We start from the raw sequence: 26243 nt of genomic DNA on the forward strand, positions 1-26243 counted from the left end.
GCTCACCGCCGGCATCCCCAACTCTAGTCACTTAATAAATTTTCGATATATCTACTTCGAAACGCATTGCATGACTCACCACGCGCGAGTGTATCGCGTAGGGTATAATTTTTCTTTTCTTTCACTTCCCTCCAGCCGGTGTTCCGCTATTCCCAATGAATATTTTTCCAAAACCTCCTTCGCCCGTGGCGCATATACGCTTTGAATATCATCACAGATGTAAACCAATTCGCATTTCAATTATCCAGCCAATTTATTCCCCCGCACTGCAGTGCTTACTTACCTAGTTTTTCAAACCTCGAGCTTGGCCGTTATTTATCGTGGCTTAAGACCGACCGTTTGTAAACGAGGGGAACTATAAACACGTAACGCTACACTCTGCTATGATACATTCGCCAGTCGAAAACTACTTTTCATCGCCTGCTTCAGGGTATGTATACGTTTGGCAAAGAGAAGGAAAAAGTAAAAAAATAAAACGCACGGCGCCGAATCTCAAGAAGAACTGCCTCGTTCAATTTCGCCCGATTAATAACAATTAGCAAGAAGTGCGAGCACTGCTTATACTTGTACCTGAATTTAGTCCCCCGTATCGATCTCTGCCGATCGAATTTCACCGTTTCTTTCCAATCTCTGTGCTCCAGGTATGGCCATGATAGCGATGTGCTTCAACCTGATGCAGGAGGAGGTGATAGCGAAGTGGCGGACCCTCATCCGCACCTTAAGACACATATTCAGGTGCGACAGGTGACAGACGCGGCGGGCATCAGCAGCTCTAAAATCGTCAACCCACACCCGAAGCACGTGAGTACATCCGAGTCACGTTCAATCTAACTTACAATTTCTCAACCCTCGACGGTGTCGTTCGTCGTGAACCCTTAATTACCCCGAAGGGGGTTTTATCTCCTCTGGCGCAGAGCTGTGCAGCCCTCGCCCCATACCCAAACTTCCCTCCTCAAACACGCACGCGTATGTATACATGTATATATATGTGTATATATATTACACATATGCATATACGTATATATATATATATATATATATATATTTGTCTTACAATGACTTGTAAGGTAAACATTTGCGATAATAACCGTGTACGTAGATCATCTACGAGATGGAAGTTAATATACCAACGTATATATTTTCGTATATCGAAAAGTTTTGGTATCGGTCCATAAACACAGCCGTGAGAGCAACAGCTGGTTGTAAAAAAATAATCTACTTCTTCTCCCCTCTTGTTTTCATTCTCCGCGCGATCTCGGCTGAAGGGAGAATATTATCTTGCGGGTCGATTCGCACATCTTTCACCAAAATTTGCAATAATCGATACGGACACAGTGTCGTATACGGTATGTTCTCGCGCAAACTTACCCCGCGTGTATACGCGTATATGTTGGGAGCAGAAAAACGTTCTGGGAAAGTTTGCCGATACCGTCGTGTGAAAATCGACAACATCGGATACAGTCGAGCGTAAAATTGACCCGTGCCAAGCGCACGGCGAACTTGGTGCGAACAGGAAAATAGTTCGGGTGACTGTACGGGGACAGGGATGGAAAAGGGTGGGCATCTCCACGTCGGTACTCGGACTCGGCAAGAACTGCGAGGCGAGGCGAAGCCGTGAGTCCTTGGGAACGGAAAGGCATTGATCCTTCGTTTTATCGGCGAATTTTGTCGATATTCTCCTCTATATACCGCATCGGGTGGAACGGCGTCACTTCCTCTTCCTTTTCCTCCTCCTCCTCCTCAAGCCCCGTTTTATTCTCGCCGGTTTCCTCCTCTCAACCAGCTTCTCCCACCTATTTTTTCCTCTCACTCTTCCGACTGTCTTTTCCTTCTGGAGTCTTCCGGGTTCCGCTTGAATTCCACCAATCATGGCGTCGACGCCTGTTGCTAGAGGAAATAAAAGCCGTCGGTACTGGAAGGTCACCGTTTGGCTGTAACCAGTTGCGACACTTTGACGGGAACCCCTTTGATCTAGAGGCCACCTCGAATTCGGTCACTTTCCAACTCGTCGCTCAGTAACTTTCCGACGAACCTCACTCCCTCGGCTGTACATCCTGCTGACCTCTGCCGTCGGTCGCTCGTCTATTATTATTAATATTGTATCCATCGTGAACGCGATACGATCACTTGGTGCCATAATTTTTCATCCAGCAGGTTCGAAAACCGCTTAGTTCATCTCTCAAAGTTTCGAAGTAGAAATCATAGTGGTAAACGGAAACTTCGCGCACATTCTGTACAGTTCTGAACTACAGAAGTCGAAAATTCTAATGATCTATTGATACCGAGCGAGATTGATCAGTGGTGAAATTTAAGGCGGTAAAGTTGCATTGATTTTCGAAAATAACATTGCCTTGTATTTTTTGTCAGTAGAGCAAGAAAGATTTCGATTTTTCTTTAGCGAAGAGCCTGCTACAATTAATCGGGAAAATATTCTTCTACCAATTATTCCGACGAGACGAGTATCTGCTTGACATTGGTAAAAGAGGTGAGATAATTTTGATGAAATTTTATAACTTGCCGCTGCAAACCTCTTAACGCGTCTTGGCGACGGGGTGAAAACTTTTCTGCAAAATTGTGAAATCTCTTCGGACACTCAACGGCTGAACGTCTTGCGAAGTACGTGGACAGGTCGGATTAATGTCCGTGCCCGTTCGAAAGGTCAGCCGTAGGCTTGGCTAAGCGTGTCCATTTTCTCTCTTCGTGTTTCGCTGCGCCTTCATCCAAATCTCACTTACGCTATCCAAACGGCGGATTCGTTACGCAGACTTATTCTTGGTTTCGATATTTCCAGATTGGTTCTTGGAATATCTTTGGAAATTTAACGCCCGAGTAAGACGCGGAAGGATTGATTTTCAATGGTCCGTTAATTTCAAATTTTTGACGGGTCATTTCAGTTTTTCTATGTAGGTATATTTCTCTGTGATCTGTCACGAATAAAGTTTCATGCAAGAAACCGCTTAGACAGGACACCTATACGCAAATGAAACCGGCTCGTTCTTCTTTTTACTTTGTACCGCTGTCGTGTAATGTTACTTGAAACGCGAGCGGAGCGCCAAAAGTTGAAGAGTTAGAAATCGGATGGTAGACCGCTGCTAAACTTCGAAGCTCACTACCCAAAAGGGTTCTGCCGTATGCAAAATGAGTACGATATTCATGCAAATGTTGATCGCGCATGAATACATGTTAATTCAGCGTTTAAACGGAAGACACTTTCCCGCTTATATTCAACTTTGAATACTTAATACACAGTTTTCAACCTCATCTTTGACTTTGTTGCTAAAGTATATGCATTTTCACTAACCGCTTGAATCGCACGAGACGGCGTTGTGAGCGGAATAAATGAATATAATGTACATCCGGGACGGAAATCGCTACGTTAACAGATACATTCAGGGAAAAATAAAATTCAATACATACAAATTGCAGAAATCAGTTCACTGCCTCTTTTCCGCAAATCTCAAGCTGACTGAAATTGCTCTTACTTGAGTATAAACTGTAATTGACAAGTTCGCACTCAAGCGAGCAAGAGGGTGTTCCAATTTGCCAAATGACAAAGTTCCGAGTGTCGTAGTACCGACCGTGTTATTACCACATTATAACATACTTGCAAAGCTCGATGCAGTTAGTTGCGAAATCTCTCGTTGGCTCTTTGGCTCTTTCGTGGGTGATCGTGAATTTTTAACGTCGATTAAACAGCCCGATACCTTCGGGTAATAATCAAACCCAAAGCAGTTTGACCTTTGCCGCTGCGGTAGTTGACATGATTCGCGTTGAGGATGGCCTGCCGCGTCCACTTAACGTACCCTTGAATTTTCAAGTAGTCCTGGCTGGTATAATTTCCTCTCGCGATACACGGCGAAAGGTTGAAACCGTTTTCAACCGAAACGTTTAAAAAGCCCTGGTAGCCGGACCCGATTGCGCGGCTTCTCTGAAGCCTTAATGAAATCAAGGAAGTGAAAGCTGTCACCGACCTAAGCAACGGAAGGACGATCTCCCGGATGTCGCGTTGGACGTAACGACGATGGAAGTAACAGAAGGTGCAGGAACTCGATGGAGGGTTCGGAGAGTCGGTGTTGGAGGTGGTGCCGTTGGTTACGGCGGTCGGAATACTTTAAAGTTGTTTTCGAGTTGGTTTCTTGTTGCTTTCTGCGAGGCAGGGAACCGCTGCAGGACTGCCAACAACGCTACGTGCCCCCCGGATTCCCAGACACGGAAAAAGTATTTGCAATGCTCGGAACTTTCCCGGTTTTTGTTGCGTTCGAACGTTGATCGATAATCTCTAACAAGTTTCAGCGCTGGAACTTGGACCTTTGGGTACAAAAAACCTTTTAGTGCAGCGCTTTCCTCTGTGCATTGTTTATGCCCAGGATCTCTTTGTACCGCCTGCTAACGTGTCTTCGTATAACCGGTAAATCAATTCTCAAAGCTCAACTAATCCTCCCCTCTTCTTGATCAATTACGTTCCTTTGGTTCATCGCTTCCGATTTCTCCATCGCCGCAGTCCTTTCCAAAAATTCAAACTGTTCACTGTACTCGTCGCGTAAATTGTTGTTGAGTGCGATGCTTGAACACGTTATTGTACCTACGATGTACTGCAATCGGTATGAGCATTGGAAAAGCAATTTACTCAGGCCGAGTCTGTCGATTCTACGACTAAATTTTCTAGATATATACTCGAAATTGATGCGAAATATCACCTTCTTTACGTCAACAACGAGTGCACCGGAAAAGTTTGGAATGAAATTCGTATCAGAAGCATGAAAAGACCGGGATGCGCGGAGAAGGAAATGATCGTCAGTATCGGATGTCACGTCGACACTTTGCGATGATTTAATCTTAATTTTCATCGTCGAGTACCGATCGAAAAGCGAAGAATTCCGTCGGGAAAAAGCGGTGTGTCTGTACCTCTAGCTCATACCTCTCGGTACAGGTATTTCAAATCGAGTATACGTACTATACATTATACATGTCGCAAAGTAATCCGGAGATGGAAAGTTTTCAGTAAAAATAACTTCGATAAAGTTCTACGTGCATATCTGTGGACGTTAGTTGGCTGCCTCGGCTACCGGCAGACTTTTATGCAACGCAATTGACTTTGCGCTGCTAACTAATCGGATGCTGCACCACCCGAGATTGGTCACCCGATCTCATCGTCGGCTGGAACCCGAGTTTCAAGACCCTGCAGCCTAGGTACAAACTCGGCTGATAATAAACTCGTTGGAATCCAGATGTCGACATTCCTTGACTCGGAATTAACCGTGGAAGCGAGGCGAAGCGACAGGAAGAGGTTTCGCCACTGCTGAGCAGCTCGTCGAATGACACTTGGGATCCTTCCTCTGATCTTTCCTCGAAATGGTCTATAACTCCCTCCTTCTCGTGTGTCAAAGATCTGCGCGATTGACTTTGCGATATTTCCTCCTAGCGCAATTTAACACGAGGGAAATAGAATCCCCCTTCATCCCCCAGGCGAAAGAGCCAGGCTGAGCTGTTCTTCAAGAACCGCGGGGTCAGGGCCAGCCGCGGTTACCACGAGGAATGCAATAACGCTACTCTTCTCCAGGATTGCAGCCTGCGTCTCTAGTCTTGTGTATTCTAACCCACCGCGCTCTAGACGCCCTCAACATTTCCCACAGAACATGTCATGTTAAACTTATGCCCTATCCTCCGAATGTGCATCCGGATACATACAGAGTGTTCGGTTTGAAAGAACCAGAAGAAGAATAATCAACGTCAGTATGAACGTAAGAGTAAGCACTTTAGATGAAAGGGATTCGTACCTTTTTCCATTTCTGTCCATTCCAAATTTCATCCTCACAGTCTCGGTTTCTTTGCCAAGAAACTCGATTTAAATTTTATTCTCCGATGCTTCTTTGAGTAATATACGTGATTATGTCAAATGAAAAATCCTCCTCACTTGTGACGTTACGTTTACTATCTGATCGTTTTGTGTCACCGAGTCGTTCCTGCGATTTGACGGTATATCTCCCCCGAATAGCACACCGCGTATGCATACGTTGGTACACACGTGCAGCGGCGAACCTTTCCGCATAGATATGTCTTTGCGGAGAGCAAAGTGCGGTATGAATCATAGTTAATAATAAACCACGAATTGATACGCCGCCTTGCCTTTGCTTTGCCCCGAGTTGTCGGCGACTTGAAAATGCAGAGAACTGCAGCGTTTGAAGTCAACATACGATATTATATATTCGCAACATATTCGCAGCTTTGGATAGTAATTGGTACAAATCCCGAATGACGTTGTGAAGTTCTGATGCATATTTTGACGAACCTGATTCGGTTCTCTAACTTCCTGGACAAGTTTTTGACTAGTTAGAAAAATCCGTCGCATCACGCGGTCGGCCTGCGGAGCTTAACTGGCTGTTCGAGAAGCTTGACGAATGGCGAATGCACTTATGCACCGCGAGTTATTATGCATGCGGGTGTTGGCCAGCATTAACTTTTAATACGAGCCTGCGGGAGCACCTGACCTGCCTGAATCGCATTTGATGGCCCCACGTCGTCTGCATTACTTCCGCAGACCGAGGCCATGTTCTGGCCCGATATTTGGCCGCCCCCTGACACACCCAGCGAGCACCAGCCTTATAAATCATCAGTATCGATTGCCCTCCTTGATCCATTTTTAACTCGGGTTAGCAGACGACACCTGCAAGCCAGGGTACGTCGGTCAATTTATACGGGATTAAATTCCAGGTATTTCGGTGTTCCGTCCAGACATCAATTACAGTCAACTAATTCGCTCTTCATTGAAGGAATGCGGTGTCATTTGACAGTGAACGACGACGAGCACCCGTTATATCGTAGATTTGCAGGGAAATATGAGAGTAATGGAACTGTTTTCATCGACAGTCGTTTCTAGATGTATTATTGTGCATTTGCGTCAAGACAAACGGACCATTGAGACGGATTCGTAGTGAAATCCTTTTAAAGCCAAGATTCACGTTGATGTCGGTATAAAAGTTGTTTCATCGAATAAACAGCGACCACGTATAGCGGGTTGATTCTTTTAATATGCTGCTACGGTACGTAACCCATAAACCCAGTTTAACCGCCGAAAACACAGAGTTAGAACATAAGTTGTGTATCCTCTACATGCACAACAGAGGCCGAACTGTAGGTATAATACTCTGTAAATTCCTCGGTGATAAATACATTCCCTAACATCTTACAGGCACGTACATTCGGTGTTTTCGTGCACCGTTGAACAGACCTACGATTCAACTAATCTTGAGGAATACCCGAGAATACGTGGTTGTGCGGTTTCTATTCTACATTCATGGCATCCACTGTTATCGATAACGCAATTAGCAGCGGTTAACTGAACAAAAAGTCTCCCGCGCAATTTGTATGCCTGCGCTTTGTTTGGTCCAAAATGATTGTTGTGAGAAAAAGAAATGCACGTACTACCCAGATATGGTCATGAAACTAGTGAAGAAGGCATGCGGCGTAAGGCGGAGAACCGAACGCGTATACAGGGTATAAGATGTAGGATGAAAATTGGTGCACGAAGTTTCGATAAAAGAGATAAAATTTCGCGGAGCGAGGATCGTAAAAGGAATCGTTCATTTGTTCACGCGAGCGAAAGAGACCAAGTTCTGTTTTTGTAAATTTTATTTCTCAAACTGAAAACTCGAACGACAGTGTTGAATATTTTATCGACCTTATCTTGTTACTATGTATACGGTTCTCGGTGTCGATGTCGAAATGAAAGAAAGTTAAAAAATTGACATTTCGGCCCTGAGGGGGCAAATATGTTTCATTATTAATAAAGACATCTTTGAGATAACACTTAAATATTCAATTAATGATAACGATGTCCCTGATTTTTGGTTTTTGTTTTTCTTCTTTGAAATTCTTTCGTATTGAAAGTTTCACTTCGTGCACGAGGCTCAAGAGCATTCAATTGCAAGTACTACTTCACTTCGATCATTAATTGAATATATCACTGTTATCTCAAAGATGTCTTTATTAATAATAAAACATATCGTAGTTTTCTGAGAAGGGCCACCCTCAGGACCGAAACGTCAATTTTTTGAGAACCTCACACGTATAAAACGACAATATACAAAACGAGGGTAATTCCTGAAGAATCGAGCCCGACGTTCCCTCGAGCCAGAGAGAGAGGGAGAGAGAGAAAGAGAGGATGCAGCCGCCAACAACGGAGCGACGTGATGTGGTGAACTTTGAAAGTCCACCCTTTTCGCCCCGGGTGCAGAATGGCGGCTCGCACGCTGCAGCAGTCGACTGAATAGTGCATGTTCCGGCTTTCGTGACGCACTTGAACCGCTGTCCTAAACAATCCCTCTCTCTCTCTCTCTCTCTCTCTCTCTCTCTTTCTCTCCCCACAGCCTCCCGCAGATGTCGCGCACTGGTCTTTCAAGTCGGGCCGAAGGGCCGTCCCTTGGGGGTTGAAAAACAATGAAGGGTTGGAGTGCGTCGTGAATAACTGATGGCGGTGCCGCCTGTCCGGCCCTTCGACTCGCTTTGGCTTCAATCCTCGTAATTACTATCGGTGTAAACTTCACCTTGTCAAGATTATCGGCATTATCCTTCTCCTGGATAACTTCCGCCAATCATGCTCATCCTGATCTGCATGGTAGCAAATTTTGGACTGCCCGGTTCTTGCTTCTGCCGCAAGAAACTTCATTGTTTGAAACATTCAACGGGCTGTGCACACGAACTGCTCAATTATTAATCGCTATTTCCACTATTATTAATTCTCGGTTTGTTTACATGGTTTTTAGAGTACCCGCGCATAGGAAGAAATCAAGTTTTATACGATCGAAACGGTGATATACGTTGGTGTATAAAAACAAAGATCCTGTGAAAGGGAAATAAAATTGTGGCTCCTAAAAGTTGGTTAAAACTGTCGTGTATTGAAAAACGTATGAATCTCGTATGTAATTGTCTTCCATTCAATTGACTCTAAGTCCGAATCCTGCAGGAAATTTATTTACCAGAAGCTGAAAGTGACCGCACATATTTCAATTATCCTACAGAAAAATAACGCAGAAGATTTTATTTCAACTTTCGTTAGTCTTAACGGCTTGTTTTGACGAGACTAAGCAGAAAAATATGGAACTATCGAGAATAGGAGAATGAATCTGGTACGCTGGTTCAACCGAGGCAAAGTTTTATCTAAGAGAAAATTGCGAGCTGCGGCAGGTATCCGTATACGGCTCGATACGACTTGTAGGACTTGCATACACGTACATTTGTATTTATCTCTGGAGCAGAGGGATCTGGCGACACACGTCACTTCTGCAAATCTCGCGTTTAGAATAAATGGTATTTCTTCTTGGAGAGAGCCCTGCTGATGTTCGCCATCAATTTCGCGGGGAGAAGCGAAGAGCTGAGACGAGAGCGTGCGGAGGGCAGAGATCGTAAAAACTAGACCACGTACCGAGCCAGACTGCGCAGTGATCTTTTATACTGTAAAATTAAGAAAAAGAGCGACGATTCAAGTTCCACCCGTAGACGCGACCTTGAATGATAAGCTGCCGAAGCATGAAGCATGTTCAACGACGCGTCTCGTTCGTTCGCGCGACTTTTTTTCGCAGAAAAAGAAAAGCCTGATGAAATTACCGCTTTTTGCTCGCATACGTATAACGTACATGTATAACAGCTATCGCTGCACGCTTACCTCGTGGACGAAGTTCACGGCTCAGTTAGTTCTGCTCAAACGAGGTCAACGTAACCCGCGGTCTAATCTGTCCGTAAGCGTACCCACGGCTTTAATTCCAGTCAGCTTAACCCGCTCAATTTTCACAGTAATTTTCTGAATATCTCTGTAAGGTTGTACAAAGTGTATAATCAAGGCAACTCGATGCTCGCCAAGACCAAATGTTCCTCGTAATATTTTAACGCGACAAATTGCACTCACAGACTCACCTTCGACGAGAGTTTCGACCATTCTCAAACTTTGTTCTTACGCGAGATAACCTGGACGTTTTTAAGTGTTGAATCAAACTGAAAACCGGGTCAACGTCACTTGCGAACGCCTCGGTCTTTAGATACGAGCGACGTGTAGGTTTTCCATTTCACGCATGTGCGATGAAAGCGAGGAAGGAATTAAACGTTTTGAAAAGGTATTCGATTTATTGTTAAGTCAGATTGACGGAGTCGTAGAGACACATTTATTAAATTCATATCGACTAACCTTTTCAAACTTGTTGAGACTGTTGAACGATATAATAAAATTTTAATTACGTATCTGTTATTTTGCGATGTATAACGCTAATCTGGAATATACAAATTTATGCGTAAAAGACAGAAGCGATACTCAGAGTTTGATGTACGAATATTATTGCGACACTATTCAAGCTGATTCCAGAAATATTTAAACAATGGATCAGCGCAATGAACGTCAACAGTTTAGCCAGCGAAATTCCACTCAATTCATCCGTCGGATTGTAGAAATACTAATTACAGTATACGAATTATTCATTTTGAATTAACGTAATCAAATCCGATATGTGCAGAGCGAGTAAATGAACCAACATGCATAGTTGGAATAACCCAAGTGTTTCACACTTCACGAATCCAACGTAATTCACTGTTCAACCAATAATCATAATTTGTGTAACGCAACATGTGCGAGGATTAGCAAATGAATTGTAATTTCGTAGGGATCGATAATTATTTATGCCGAACAATCTCATTGCGAAATGTTCAACTAGTAGAAAATATGAACGTTGTCGTAAGGTTCGACACCAAGATTGATAGCAAAAAAGTAAACGAAAGGAGAAAACAGTCAAGATATTAGGCACAGATTTCGTTGTTGCCATAATATTATTCTGGCAGTCGTATGATCGCGTTCACCTTCGCTAGAGAAATATTGATTCAATCGATCCTGATAACGATAGAAATAGGACAAAGATATTGAATGACGCTCGAGATCGAAAGAAATCCGATTGCAAACACGCAGATAAAACCAAAGAAAATTAATTAGAAATAAAAAAGTTATCGTCTAAAAAGTAAAACAATAGCACTAATAGTCGAAAAGATTGAATGACTCGATGAGTCAAGTCTACAGGCAATTGAGCAAAAAGAAAAATGAAAAAAAAAAAAAACGTAAATCAAAGCAAACAAGCACGCGCCGCGCGTACCTACAGAAATTAGGACGAACAAAGGGATGCAAAATTCCGTCAAGGGCAGCGGATTCGCGTTCGCGAGTCACCGCGTGCAGCTCGTCTCCTTTCATCTTTTCGTCCTGCGGTCTGTCCGAGGATAGAGAAAGCATGCGCGCCACCCGCCCGATGCGCAGTGGCGTCGCGACGCCGGCTTTTCGCCGGGGGTGGGGGCGTCGTCGGGGGGGAAAAGTCCAGTCTGGTCGGGGCTGTTCACCCGAAAGCACTGGGCGCGCGTTTCGACGTCATCGCCTTACGTGTCGCAGGGATTCCCTTTCGTGCGGGGGTCGAGTTTCAGCCGCGCCGCCCCCCCCGAAGTCATGGGGCACTTACGAAACCGCCGAGCGTCGTATAGTCGGTGAATCCTTTCACCACCGTTCGCGCTTTTGCACGTACGTCCATTTCGCAGGATGTCAGATACACGTATTACGAGATGTCGACTCCATCGCGGTGAACGCGAAGCGAGAGGACCGCGTACGGACGATCGGTGTAATATCGTTAAATCCTTTCAAAAGGGAATGTGTTGAAGACTTTAATCTTACACTTGGAAGCTTGTATTACACACCTACCGCACCGGCTGTGCATTTGCAGTGATACGTCGTGGTGACATAATTCACCTGGTTCTGGAATCTGATCGGTTCAACTAGGTAAAAATAAAGAAAAATTTGTTAATCAAGAAACGAAAGGATTAATAAATTCCGCCAGCTTACACGAATCTTTGTGTTACATAATATGCGTGATACGCTACGGCAGTGAATATTGTTGAGGAACGTACGTCGGAAGTGAAATCGGTGGTATGATACAAGATATATTACACGCGGAAGCTCGACGATTTTCAGTGTAAACCTTCCGTCGAGTACAAGTCGAGTTTCAATAATAATTCCCTGTGTGACGGTGACGTAGAGGTGATGTTGCCAACGACTTTCTGTTCACGGCACAGTGGGAAATATCTGAACGTGATCACGGGCAGGCAAGTAATTCCACAATTGTACGATTTTTAACCATGGTCTTTAAATCATCCTATTTACAACTTTATGCTCGGCTGTCGTGACGCAGGATCTGACAAAAATTACACCACCCGTAAAATTACTCATCAATTCCTTATTGATTTCGCTAATGGAACGTCATCGATCACTCGAAGAATTATTGCCGTGATAACCATTCGCGTCTTTGTTTCGTAGCCTTTTCCTTCTCTGATATTTTAACCCTATATTTCTCTCCCGGATAAACACAGTTGTCATTAATTTTCAATCGACCTGTTTGACAAGATATTAAGCAATTAATTTAATCGAATCTGTTATATATTTCGATGAAGCGAAATTCGTTTCCAAGTAGCCTCGATACTCTTTGTCAAAAAAAAATACTCCCCCCCCCCCCCCTCTCCCATGTATATTCAAGTGGCCTCCAATATTTACCCAACTAATGGGAGAATTAGGGTGGCGCAGAGTGATATGGCAGCTGCTCGGTCTTGTCGAAACCGATCGCGAATATTCGACGGTTCTAAACGAATGCGTGGGGCGTCGTTCGGTTTGTCGAGTAATTAAAATTACGTCTTGATACATCATTATTATTCCGGGCACTTAGCGAAGTCGTACATTAAAGCGGAGAGATCGGGGAGGAATCGTTGATACAAACAATTGAGAGGGGAGCGTAGTCGTTGCCAATGATGCCCTCGGCGCATAGTAATTAAACCCTTATCGATCTCGAACGATATATCCGGTCTTCGGCGTGCAAATTGATCATTCTCGACACGAACGAATCGTTAGGGACGCCCCGATTCTTTCGTCTCGCCACGTAGCAGATCCGTACTGTGTTGAATGAGAAACTTACCGAATATTCTCAACTCGATACATAATATTTGTCTTCGAATTTTATACACGTATCGAGGCTGTGTTGCGTTGTACTCAATTTCGTGGCAGCCGATGATAAAGTCTGAGGCGTGCCGATGGATAGCGTGAAAATTTAAGACTTCACTTATTCGGAAAATACGATTCATTTTAACACTCATCTTTTAAACTTTATTGAATACTATTTCTGACACGAAAAATTTTTTATTGTTCTTTTTTTTTTTTTTTTATTAAAGACTCTTTGATCTTGGCGTCATTGCGAATTTGTTTCCATGTCCACACCGTGTCAGATTCTATTAAAATACCTCGTCGCGTTAGTAAAAATTTTGCCCATGCATTCTGGTAAGGGCCCACTTGATCTTTTTTCTGCACTCGATATAATTTCCTAGGCAGAATGACGGGGGTGCTTTATTCCGAACTCCAGGTGGATAATAAAACAAGCGTGAAAAATTGTTCGGAAATGGGTGTATTTTATGCGGAAACGTAGAAAAAAGAAGCGTGTTCAAAAAGGTCACTTTGCCCCGGGCGGCCACTTTGCCCTTGCAGACCCTTCTCCAGGGTGGTGTTTGATGTATGTAAGGAAAGCTTTTTGGACACTTTCGCTCCTGTCATTACCTACAGCCTAACATATGACTTTTTGAACATTCTGACGGTGCAAAAGTGTCCCGCTGCGTCAGGAAACGCGGATCGCTGCGACGCGTCTACGACGCTTAAATTCGCTCGCAATATTTTTTTAGCATTCTTCCTCTCTTCGTTTCTTTGCTTCTCGTACAACAGACGGCTTTGCGTCGTTTCAAGACCAATTTCACGTACCTCTGACGGATCTAAAGAGTATTGCGAAACGTAAAAGGCTTATTTATTTTGAAAATGATGTCGCTGTGAAAAGATAACTGCCTGGCCAAAAATCAACGCTGACTTTTATTAATTTTACAACGATTTTTGTTGATATGACAATTATAAACAAAAGCTTACGATATCGATTATTCGCTTAAAATTAATTCAAAATGGTGGAAAATCTACGAGACTCGTTTGATTTCGCTCCACGACGTCTTATTTTATTCAAAAGATTATTTTCGATAAATTTAGTCAAACATTTTTTCAATCACGTCGAGATCGTTGAATATTTAATTTTCCAACATTGTTTCGATATTTACCCTGATCAACAAACGGCAACGTCCAATTGACCGACGAAAAAGAAAAAAGAATAAATTCCAATTTATCGTAGAACTTGTAGAAAATAGTTTTTTGAATGAACTGAGCCACCCTAGAGTGAAATCAAACTAATCCAATAGATTTTGAAATATCTGTAAGCTTTTGTTTACAACTCCAGTACTTTCTATTTTTATATTCGTAAAGCGATCTTCGTACCTTTTTCGTATCTCGATTTTTGGCCAACCCGCAAAGAAGAAAATAAAAGGGATGAAAAAGTGACGGCAGGTTTTGATTCGTCGAGGATGAAGGAGTCTAGGGGCGAAGTGGGAAGACTATGATGAAGCCAATTTTAGGTGCCTAGGGAAATAACTGCATTCGATTTGAATCTTTTTCTCCCTCTCTTTATTCCCCGGCCAAAAGACATCGGTCTTACCCGTTTCTTCCTCAGCCGCTGCAGAGATATTTTCTATTCTTTTTTTTTCTTCCCTTCTTTTCTCTTCCTTTCTTTTCTTATCACTCCTTTTTTGCGGTCCGACGAATACACGGACAGCTGCGGGCCTTTCATTTTCAGTCCAACTGTTCCTCGATTCGCGCGCCTCACTTTCGCCCATTTTCTCGCGTTCCCTGCGGGCGCAGGACCTGTAGGACGCCGTTCTTATTTTATAACCACATTATTTCTGGCACAGGTTCACTTTTTAGGGAATCCTTTATATTTCTTCGCGCACAAAGGAATTGTTCGTTAAATTTATCAAACGAGGCAGTCTAAATATGGTTGCATAACGATTTTCTTATTTAAAGAAATGTTCCTCGATTCGTTGAAAAAGTACACTCATAACAATTACTTGCGTTACCACGTGGAAACATTATTTATTTGAATGATCGAAACGATAATTCTTTTGTCATAATTGATCGCTATCCTCGGTAAGTTAACCTGATTTTTCTTTTCTTTTTTACCGTTTGTGCATCGGACTGAAATGAACTCTTCAAGAAAATCACCCCCTGCTGCGGGTTGCCGAATAATCCGAGTACGAAGGAAAGCACTCAGCGGTTGCGATTCTTTTCTTAAAACTTCAGCTGCCTCCGTCGCGCCGCGAATTGTTTATCTCACTTTGCTCGACGAGCCCCCCTAAAAATCATGGGAAATCTTACGACTGTTAAATATACTCGATAAGGAGATGAAAAAAGATTTGCTTTATAATTTTCTCTTACTTCAAACTGAATGGATGCCTAATTTATATACTCGCTGATGCGATGCTTCTTTTTCTAAAGCATAGCATGGTCACTGTAACTTAATCTTCACATCAATCGCGCACTTATATGTATCGCATATTTTTATTTTTTTTTGGCATTAGGGGAACTAACGATCCTTGAATGCTAGACCAAAAAGCTCTTCTTCTTTCTCTGCCTTAACTTGCAATAGGAAATTAAATATCGTAGACCATTAATTTGATCTTGAAGTTATTAAATTACACAACTTGGAGGCTCGCTCGCTCGCTTCACGGAAAAGTTGTTTGAAACTTTAAGCCTTAACACTTGAATTATAACCGTAACTATTCCCCTAACTATCCTCTACTCGGAGTCGAAACAATTTAAACTTATTTTGCTTTTGTTCGAAATTAAAATTGATTCCTTTTCTCTAATATTAGAACCGATTGTATTACAGATGAAAAAACTCATCTCTGTGGATTTTCTCGATGATATGCTCCTCGTACATTGTCCAAAATTTTGAGTACAATTTCTTTGATTCAATTTGAGAGCGTGCAGATTCGTGCAAAATTTGCACCACGTCGTATGCAGTTCGCGCAAATTGTTTTTATTTTTAGTGAAATTTGTATTAATTCTTATGAGCTAGATCACCATTTTCAAGAGTTTAAGTAAAATTTGCAGGTGTCCGTACAAATTTCAAGCTACACGAAATATCCACGAATTTTCTTTACAGGCTATACATTTATCTTCGATCCTGAAATATTAAGTAGACTGCTTTTGAAAAAATTTCTTTCCAGAATCACGAGCGTATTCACTGTAAACATGGTTCAAATTTTCCTCACGATGACAGCAACGAATCCGATTTCTGGGTATCAAACAATTTTTTATTCGTTACGGATCGTCCCTTGAATTCATTGTACGATTAATTTGTTCGTTATTATCATACCCTTTATACACGATAAGAGAAATTCGGCGTACAAAACTGAATTAAAACAATAACCCTACCAGGTGAAATGAAAAAATTGTTACCCTTGTACGGTTTCGAGATATTTTGCGATAAGCTTTGTAACCCACACGGGGGAGCAATTGTGAGTGGAAAGTGCGGCACACACATGCTGGAAATGGAGGCTAAAAGCCGGGCCAGTTTCTTCAAAGGATGCCCGGCATACCGCCATAGAATGAACAAAAAACGTACTTAGGCCAAAAGTTATGGAAATAGTTTCATCCGGCGAAGGGACTCGCTTCGGGGCGAGGCAAAAATTTTCCCTCGAGTAAAATATCTCCGTGGTAATTTTTGGTTTTTTCTTTTTGTTTTACTTTTCTTGGAAGAAAAAAATTCGATCGTCGGTGAAAATACTTGTTCACGATCTTCTCCATTTCCGTAATTGTTTTCTGCTTGTGTGAATTTTTCCCTCAATTAGCGAATCAACACTCTTCTTTCCATCTATTACGTCTTGCCTAATTTTCGGCCGCACCTTTCACGAAAGCTTATCTGCAAGAATAAACAAGAAAAGTGTAATAATTGCAATAACTTTTCATTTCAAGCGGAGCATCGACGAATTTTGTGTCACTTTGAGAGTCGTACGAAACTTTTTCGAATATTTCCAAGGTGATATAGCGAATTACTCGACTCGCGGAGTTGATATTTTCGCGAGATATTATACCGGCTGTATTGCGCTTTACGGGTGGCGAGAATTTCATAAAAGAAAACAAATTTTCACAAGTGTCAAAGGAACGGCCGAAGTTGATTTCACCCGGTGCTCGCGGAAGAATGTGTAATTTCCGTGTGTGCGCTGGAAAAGAGGCGAGGAAAAAAAGAATTTGGCGAAAGAAAACGAGGAAAACGTGAATGAAATCGGAGAAGAGAATAACCGTTTCTAAACTGCGCATGCCACCGGCAGCTGTATAGCGAGTAGTAAGAAAGCTTTGGCTAAAACGTATTCTTGTTCTTTGTCAAGTTTCTCCTCTCCCTAGAGAATTTCAGAGTAGGTTTCTAGAGCCCATTGTAATGGAAAATATCGCAATAATTCAGGGGCCCGCGAGGCCTGCAGGCGTGCGGTACGAAAAACTTTAACTTTTACCGCGGGCGAGCAATGCCGCGTGTAATTTATTCCGACTCGATGAGCATACGGTTTTTGCCGTGCATGTGAACCGTGAAAAAGGAGAGAAATGTTAAAATAAATAAGAAAAGAGTCCCTTTCGTGTATACGAAATATCCAAATGCCTTCGTTAAAGGGCGAGCTGTAGTCCAATATTTAAGCGCGATAGTACGGGATGTGTTGTAATTCCGGAATTTTCAATGCTTACTTGGATATTCATTCCCGTATTTACATTGTACGATGTATACGGGGAATTCCATGCGAACCCGACTAACGCCTGACCCTCGCCATTTCTCATTTTGTTTAAAAAAAAATACTGCAATTGTCCCAACTCTGAAACAGTACGCTGAATTTTTTCCGATGTTTTATTCAACTGGTTACTCATTTATAAATATTGAGAGTGATTTTGAAAAGGACCTTTTTTAAAATTCTCTAAAACTGCAGTTTCTTTGACAAACATTTCAAGACCATAGCCATGATGGGCTGATTTTTTCTCCATTTTTTTTTTTCAACACTTTCAATGTTTCTTATTAACTAAGACGTTATTTTGAACGGTCTGAAAATTCCCGAGAAATTCACAAAAATTCTATTTTTCATGCAGAGCATTTCTAGACCGCTTCCATTATGCAACTAGTTTTGTCTATTTTTTAGGCAAATTCAACTATTTTTATTAATTTCGTAATGAAACCGGTCCAGAAATATTCCGAATGAAAAGTGGAAGTTTAGAGAATTGTTTAGGAATTCTCAGACCATTTAAATTTACTTCTAGTTGGTCAAAAAAATTGAAAGTATTAAAAAAAAAATTGAATGAAAAATCGGCCCGTCATGAGCCCGTCTTGAAATGTTTGGAAAAAAAGTACAGTTTTAGAGAATTTAAAAAAAATGTTCTTTCCACAATCTCTCTCAATATTTATAAATGAGTAACCAGTCGAATAAAAATTTTCAACAAAATCAAAAATGGTGAGGGTCAGAAGTTGGTTCGGTTCGCATGGAATTTCCCATGTATTCTTGTTGCAAACCGGACTTTGCACAGCTCGTTGGAAACCGTCTGATTATTTGATGGGCCCACAGTTTGGGTGGGGGTAAGAATGAGGAAATATCGGAAAATAGAAATAGAAGGGTCATGATTGCATCGCATTTTCAAAGTCGCAAAAATCTGCTCGATAAGATTCCAAAACGTAGAATGACCAGATACAGAAAAGTTGGAATGTAGAAAGGTCAAAGTATAGAAAGCCGTGTTATAGAATCGTCACAGTGAATAAAAGTTATACGTAACGAGTTAAAACATTAAAGTGGCAAAATTCCGACGATTCTATTAGTTTTCTGTACCTACTTTACCATTCTATAGATTTCGAATTATCTATGTTTCGACTCTCTACGTTTCAAACTCTATATACGATAGATTTTAGCGATTTTGAAAATTCAGCATTGTGACCCTTGTATTTTCCAATCTCGCGACATTTTTATCCCCACCCCAAATCCTCCACGCGACTAAGCTAGTAACGTTAAGACAATACAATATCAGGGCATAAATCATTACTGCGCAATTTCTGAATGACCTTCAAGAAATTGATTTTTAAAAATATGAGTATGATTTGTTGATTAATGTTTAGCAAATTTCAGACGCATCTTAAGGTGCGAAGTGACGATTTCTCCTAAGCGTGCATTGTTACAGTAACGTGACTAACTTCACCCTCACAAAACTCCGCATTGCAGCAATTTGATCGTATTATTATTACACCTCTGCTGCAGACTGTCAAGAAAAATGCGGGATAAATGGGTCGTTTTAACCTAGAATAAGATAAGGTGAACATAGTACGCGAAAAACCAAGCCGGAGCAGATATGGGGGAGAAAAACCACGTATGTAATACGAATTTCTAGTTTTGCCATCGGTGACGCAGCTCCGCGTATGCAAATGACCGATACGCCCGGCCGAAGCCGAGCGACCTTCTTGCGAAGCCGAAGTGAAATCTTAAGTGAAAAACTTTGGGAAATCTTCTGCGGCGACGGCAGACGAAAAGTTTCGCGGTTAATACAAAGGGTTTCCAGCGTCTCGCCGCCCGGTTCTTGCAGGTTTAAGGTACGAGAGCCGGTCGGCTGGAGAAGAGATGAAAATAAAGAAAAGCGAAAAATGGGTTGACAGAGAGCGAGGGTCGAGGCCGCTTGACAGCCGCGAGGGGAGAAGCGGGTTCGAGGATGGAAAACAAAATTCTTCAGGCAACAGCGGCCAGGCCGCAACCCCTGGAAAAGCTCGCTGTCCCTTTCACTATTCGCGGGGCAGCCACCAACACTCGTCGAGAACGGATTCGGAAGCCGGTCACTAATTACTGTCGTTCCCAGTCATTGTCCGACAACCGGGAAACCCAGTTGCCGGAAAAAACACTTCAACATGATCCCCGAGGTGTCTTCCATGCACGTTTTTTTTTTTCTTTTTATTTTTTCCTTAAACTTCTCGCAGCGGACAGTAATTAGCAATTTATTATGACGCGATGAAAAGTTACGGAACGTCGGCATTTTTTTAACGGGTTAAACTCATCCTCGCAAAATTGTTTTTCAAGCTTTTGGCGAGCTTGTTTAGACTTTTACGGACGACTTGAGATTTGGGATCAAGCAATTCTCGCTTTTTGCATAATGCTGCAGCTGATTCAATTAAGGGGCGGTGAAGCGTGAATTTTTCACCACGGTTGACGATGATTTTTTTGGAAATAGAACGCCCATCAATTTCCATCAAGGTATGATGGCGCGACAAATGGGAATGGAATAAGACGGAATTCAGCGAAGTAGATTTTAATGACACCCTTATTCGGCGGTATTCGATCAGGCTGATCTCGCTCGATCATTCCGGATTGCCGAATTTCACTCTTGGAGGTCTAATGGCGAGCTATTCAATTAAAACAAAAATGATGAATAGTAAAATTATTGTCACGAGTTTACGTGCATCGCAGAAATATTATTCGCTGCGACTATTTCCATTTATCTTTGTCAATTTTGCGAAGTTTGAAGCCAGGCAAAGTCTAATTGTCCATAATTGCTAAAAATCGTGGGAAGAATGATAATCAGATGGAAATTTCCTCTCTTAGTCTCGCCGGTGAAAGTCGATGAATGCTTGGGGGGTTTTATATTTTTGGCTCTGATTCGACCTTCAACCGAAGAGCCAATAAGACTCCGCGGAACCTGACCGGTGCAATTTTCAACGAAAAAACATTTCAACTCCGATTCTAATTTAACGCAAGCCTGATTCCCTGCTTAATTAAACCCCCTCCACACTTCCTTAAGTCGAGGCTTTGCTCGTCGCATGCTGCTGCCGCCTTGCGGGCATTTCGGATAGAATTGATCGGTTGGTGAACTGGTATCAAAAGCAGTTAATCCGTGGACGGTGAAAATCAACCGAATCGGTGTGAAAATCAGTCTCGTTTACCGCGAGTCGTTACTTCGTTTTACATGAGAAGTAATTTGAAACTCACAACTTTTCTCGCCCTCAGGCACTTTTGGAACAAATATTATAATCTCAACGTATCTTTGATCCATTTTCTCAAATGTTTCGTCAACTTTGAAATTTTTCGTGACTTTCCAGTATTATGTTATCTCCGAATTCTATCCGTCCTGGAACAGAAAAAACATCTGTCGAACATTGCATAATCCTCATTAAATCGATACCATGTCATTAATGTTTAACTAATAAGGCGTGTAAATTTTTTACGCCTCAAACGCTCGACCATCAGATCCTGCGAACTACAAAGCAGAAATTTATAACGAACAATTATACTAACCCTGGGGGTTAGATACAGCAGATTAAACTAACAATAAACGCTAATCGTAACTGTTGTACAAAGGACAGAAATTCTAGACTGAACTCTCCGGCTGCAGGGATCTCTAAGTCGTGCCTAACAAGAGAAACGCTCCAATCTAAGCCGCCGTAATGAACTAATCAGTATATAACATTTGTGTACTAAGCCAATTTGTGCTGTAAACATGATATTGGAATCGGAATACAACCATTTCGTAACGGATCGGAATCATCGATCGCCGCGGATTCGTGTCAGGAGAAATCCAAATAGGAGAAACACTTTGCGACAGCAGGTTGAACTTAGTTTGACCCAGAACTAAAATTTCAGGAGGGATCAATAGCGATGGCCGTGAGCTAAGTTGTTCGGTATGCCGTGTCGGGCAAAGCGGGGAAAGCCTTCTAAAATATGACAAGGTGTTCGGAGTTGGATGCCTGGGTTCTAAATAGTCCGATCCTGTAAACCGCACTTTGAAACAGTATTCCGCCCGAACTTGCAGGATAAAGTGGCCGCTCTCTATCTTCCGTATCGGGTATCCAGAACTGGTATCGACAAACTCCAGTGATGTTATCCGGAGGGGGGTCAATTTGAATAATCCTTGAATCGGAGTCGCCAATGTCAAACCTGAGATGCAATCTGTGTTCAACTCGGTGCTTTCCTTTTCTTTTCTTTCTTTCTTTTTTTTTATCAGTAAAGATCGGAAGATACGGTTGTATATGTGCTACAGAAATTTTTATGCGAAAGTACTGATGGAATAATACGGTCTATTTTTCTTTTACCTTTTTTCAATCGCACTTATCTGAGATATGATTAAATTTGCTATTTCTAAAGTACCGGTATTTTTTGCAATCGGAAATAATTCAGGTTAGGTTACATTTTTAAACTACCAATAGAAGATCAAGACTCTTCTTTATAGTAGAGGATACATTTGATTTCGAAAAATAAATATACGTAACAAACATTTATGACTCATGTATATATGTGACGCTGCATTCGTCACTCTTCGATTTCTTGAATGTCGTTTTTTCGAGTAAAGTGAAAATGCGAAATGCCCCACCTGCGGCAGATTTCTTTATTTAGCGAAGTATGATCCGACAATACGAACTCTACGACGTTCCAACGTAAGTCGATCGGGTCAAAAATAAATTTATTTACATATTACCCCAAAATTTTTTGCCAGTTTTCTGACCTATGCGATTATTTTCACGAAAAGCCAAAGCGCAAACTCACGTCCACTTCGCGTCCTAAGGGTGCTGCGGGATGTAAAACGACGCAAGGGTGCACCGAGGAAGCGTTAGGGAATATTCAAACGTCGAGGGTGAAAGGAAATAGCAGAGGGTTGACGGACCATGTACGTCCAGGGTGCCTTGTAGCGTGGTGAAAGGTGTCGGCAAGGGTCACGGCGGCGTGCAGAAGAGTGTTTGTCCAGTCGCAAGCCCTAGACGGAGCTTTTGAGTGGTCCCGAGTCTGGCGCATAGACTGACTTTGAATTTGTATGAGATACGTACCCCCGGTACTTTCCCTCGGGACGAGACGATGGTCACCGCGTATGAAGCTCGTTGCTTCTTTCTCTGCTTACCTAGAAATTTTTGATACCCATGTGTATCTGCGGACTCGATGCACCGAGACGGGAATTTTTAGTTGTGGATACTGTACGGTCCTTGAGTATTTTTCTGTTTTACCCCTAGTGGAGAGATATAATACCGAGTAGGTATTTATTGAACACAGGTGCGGTGAATTTGCAACGCGTAACTTTGACCGCTTATGGTTTTACTTCAGATTGAGTAATTTGTACTGTTTTTCGGACCGAAGAGAAAAGAGTCTTGTGGAATGTAGTAAAACATCAAAAAACAAGCCGGAAAAACAATGTTTTAGCGACATTTTTCATCGCCGCGAAAAGGGAAGAGTCGATCGGTTAGTCCGAAGAACGGGTAAAATGAAAAATCTGAAACTTACAGAACTTGACAGCCAAATGAAAACGTATTAAAAGAGAAATGAAGAAAAGCAAAAAAAGGATTTGGAAAACGAGAAATTTGTACGTTTTTTTTACAATTAAATAAATAAGGTCGGAAAAACATAATCGTTCATTCAGAAACAGGAATAAAGTGGAACGCTTATAGGCAAAACATTAAGAATCGATTGATTTCCGATGGAACCAAAACTTCAAATTCAACTGAGCACGGCAATTTTTCATGCCCATTATTTGGTTGTAAATTTCTGCAAGTTGCAGATTTTTTCATCGAACCGTTTCCAAGATTATCGCGAGAGTTTGTCGAACAGACATCCAGACAAACATTTTCTTAAAAAACTGTGTTTCGAATCCTAGAGGTTCGAAAACGCAAAGATTCGTTGGAATTAGAAAAAGTAATCTTCAACCGAAATCAATACTCTTACATCACCAAAGGTGTGAAAAGTAACATCGTTTCAATAGATAAAAATACTTGAGAATGAAACGCTTAATTGTTCGAATTTGCACTTGCCTTAAACTCTGAATGAATGAATCGGACTTGATTGACTTTAGTGTCAGACGTTGAACCTTGAACTTATCATTTTGTTTTTCGTCGGAACCTTCACCCGACACGTCCTTAAATTTCACGAAAACGAGTCCCCAGGGCTTGACGGTTCGAGTTGCGAATGGAAACAACGGTTGTAATTTCAAACGAAAGGATGGGGTCAAATAACGTGTAATTTAGAGTACGGTCTTAGAATTACATTAGTAATCTTCTGCACTTTCAGGAGTTAGTATCCGTTAGGGAAGAGGAATCTGAATTGCGCTGTTCCGACGTTCTTACAAAGTCTTGAGCATCTGGGGCAAAGTATCCTTATCGAAATTTCTTACGCCTCATTTATGGCCCGAGGATTGGCAAATAGTACTTCGTAAAGGGAAGTGAAATGGGTGTAAAATACGTCTTTCAAAAGCGAGGGTGGCTCGGATTTCTGCTCAAGCCTCGAAGCTAAATATTTTCTCCTTTCGCTTCTTCATCAGGCATGTTCCCAAGGCTTGTGTAATTTATAATTTTGACGTCATGATTGGCGAAGGGTTGATGTAACTTTAACTTCAAAGCACCGTCACGTCTGCAAGATCCTTCGAGGAATCTGGATATCGTTCTTAGATAATTAGTAGCGGATAATGAGGCGCTGAATCCCGCGTTAACTTGATCAAAGACATCAGCCTTGGAAGCCTCGCGCATCGCGAGCGATTGTGTGTGCGAATCGTCAAGTGTTATCTCCGATCAGCGACAGCCAACAAAAGAGCCGAACGTACCTTCGTCACGACGGGTGACGACGTACGATAACGGAAAGATAAACACTTTCCTCTTCCGTTGCAGTCTTATCTCCACCGAGAATGGAAAAAATCTAACACATTTTTTCGATGGAATTGCTATAAAAAGAAAAAAAAAAAAAAAGAAGAAACGAGAAAATAGTTCCGGACATCGGCGAAATCAGGTGTCGCGAAATTTGACGCATCCATCATTGGAAGTAAGGGTTGTGCGTCGTTTACCTCAATTCAACCGCACACGGTCACTGGGATTGATTGAATTTTTTTTCTACCACCTAGTCGAGGGGGTGGAGTATTGGCATTGTTCCATTGAACTTTGTACGACGAAGAGGAAGGTTCGGGAATATAATGACGAATCCTCCCCTAGTTCTTTAATTCCCATTCAAAGGTATACGCTCGGTGAATCGTTCTTCGCATTTTTCGCGAACCAAAAAACCCCTCGGCGTTCGGGGGATGAGAGGGGGAGGAGGAGGAGGAGGAGGCGACACGGTCCAATCGAGTTACGCTGAAAGCCCTTGGATTTAGATCCAGTCAATTTGATATTGTTAAAGACATTCGTCGATATCCTCGGCGGGCAGGAGCGAGGGGAGGGTCGGGGAGGAATGAGCTACTCGGCAGGATGCATTTTTACCCAATATCGCGGAGCCGCGGGTTTCCTCGCTTTGATCCCGAGGCGAGTGAAATCTAATTCGGCACATCACTCGATGTCTACCGAACCACCGGATCACCCCTGCTCTTGGAAATCTTTACACCTTCGCACCTCGTCGCCTTTCGCTTCTTCGAAGTAGGCGCCATTTTGGCGTTGGGCTTACCTTGTTTATTAAACACTTCCTCGGTTCGAATATTTTTTGATTCCGTTAGAACGCCCCCTTGGAAATTCCTTACTCTTCCCTTCCGTCACTCGTAATGGACCAAAGTTTTGACTCTTCTTGAAAATTGAGTTTGCGCAGCCTCGTTATAACGTTATGATTCAATTCAAGGGCCGCGTACACGTCGGATCAAGGAATGTCACGCTCTGCAAGGCCGCAGGGCCTATTGAATAATGATCGGGGTTGCGGACGGTCGGCAAATTACAGAAATAATCACCACCAGGTCGAAAGGGCAGTTCGCGCTTTGGCCACTCGGATATGTGGCCGTATGATATATAATAATGGGTCTAACTGACAATGAATGTCGCGCGGGATGTTGGGGATTTGAACTCGACTTTAAACTATCGGTACACCCACGTATATGGCCATGCTTTGTCAGCAAATGGCTTTGTCATGGCGGGGAACATGACGAGCTCATTTTCGATAACATGCCTATTTTCTCTGGAAATCATCCCCACTCGTGAGACGGCAAATAAATCCAAAGCCCCCGGCTTTCGTGAAGAGCTACAGAAACGACGCTTGGCGACAGAGCTTTCTCCGCTACGGATCAGAGGAGCTTTTCATCCTCCAGAGACTCCGACGAACTTAATTGTACTTCATTTATCCGTTATTCGTTCATACCGTGCAATTTTGAATAGACCGTGTAACGGGAGTAATAATCCACGAAAATTTTTAGAATTACAGTTATTATCGTTGCTTCGTAGCTTGCAGTAGTCCGGCAACAGTATCGCAAAATATTAACTCGTATTAGGAATAAATGATCTACAATGTCAATTTCGAAAGTTGAAAGGAATTAAAGCTTAATAAAGGGTTTACCGTATCGCGAACCCCACGCAGCCGTGACAGGTGTTGGTGGA

At 42.3% G+C, this 26243-nt stretch overlaps 1 protein-coding gene across 3 annotated transcripts in view; it reads left to right on the forward strand.

Moving 5' to 3' along the window:
- LOC124213753 (TWiK family of potassium channels protein 18) overlaps nucleotides 1-26243 on the forward strand; it is a 207326-nt gene that overhangs the window by 64604 nt on the left and 116479 nt on the right. For 2 of the 3 annotated variants that reach the window (XM_069134283.1, XM_046615346.1), the window contains exon 8: nucleotides 642-801. In XM_069134283.1, the coding sequence (XP_068990384.1) occupies nucleotides 642-748 (107 nt within the window). In that variant the 3' untranslated portion in view covers nucleotides 749-801. Of the gene's footprint in view, nucleotides 1-641; nucleotides 802-11373; nucleotides 12118-26243 lie in introns of those variants that run through there. The other variant, XM_069134282.1, reaches the window with a different exon arrangement.

Source organism: Neodiprion pinetum, chromosome 3, assembly GCF_021155775.2.
Source record: "Neodiprion pinetum isolate iyNeoPine1 chromosome 3, iyNeoPine1.2, whole genome shotgun sequence".
Taxonomy (NCBI): Eukaryota; Metazoa; Arthropoda; class Insecta; order Hymenoptera; family Diprionidae; genus Neodiprion; species Neodiprion pinetum.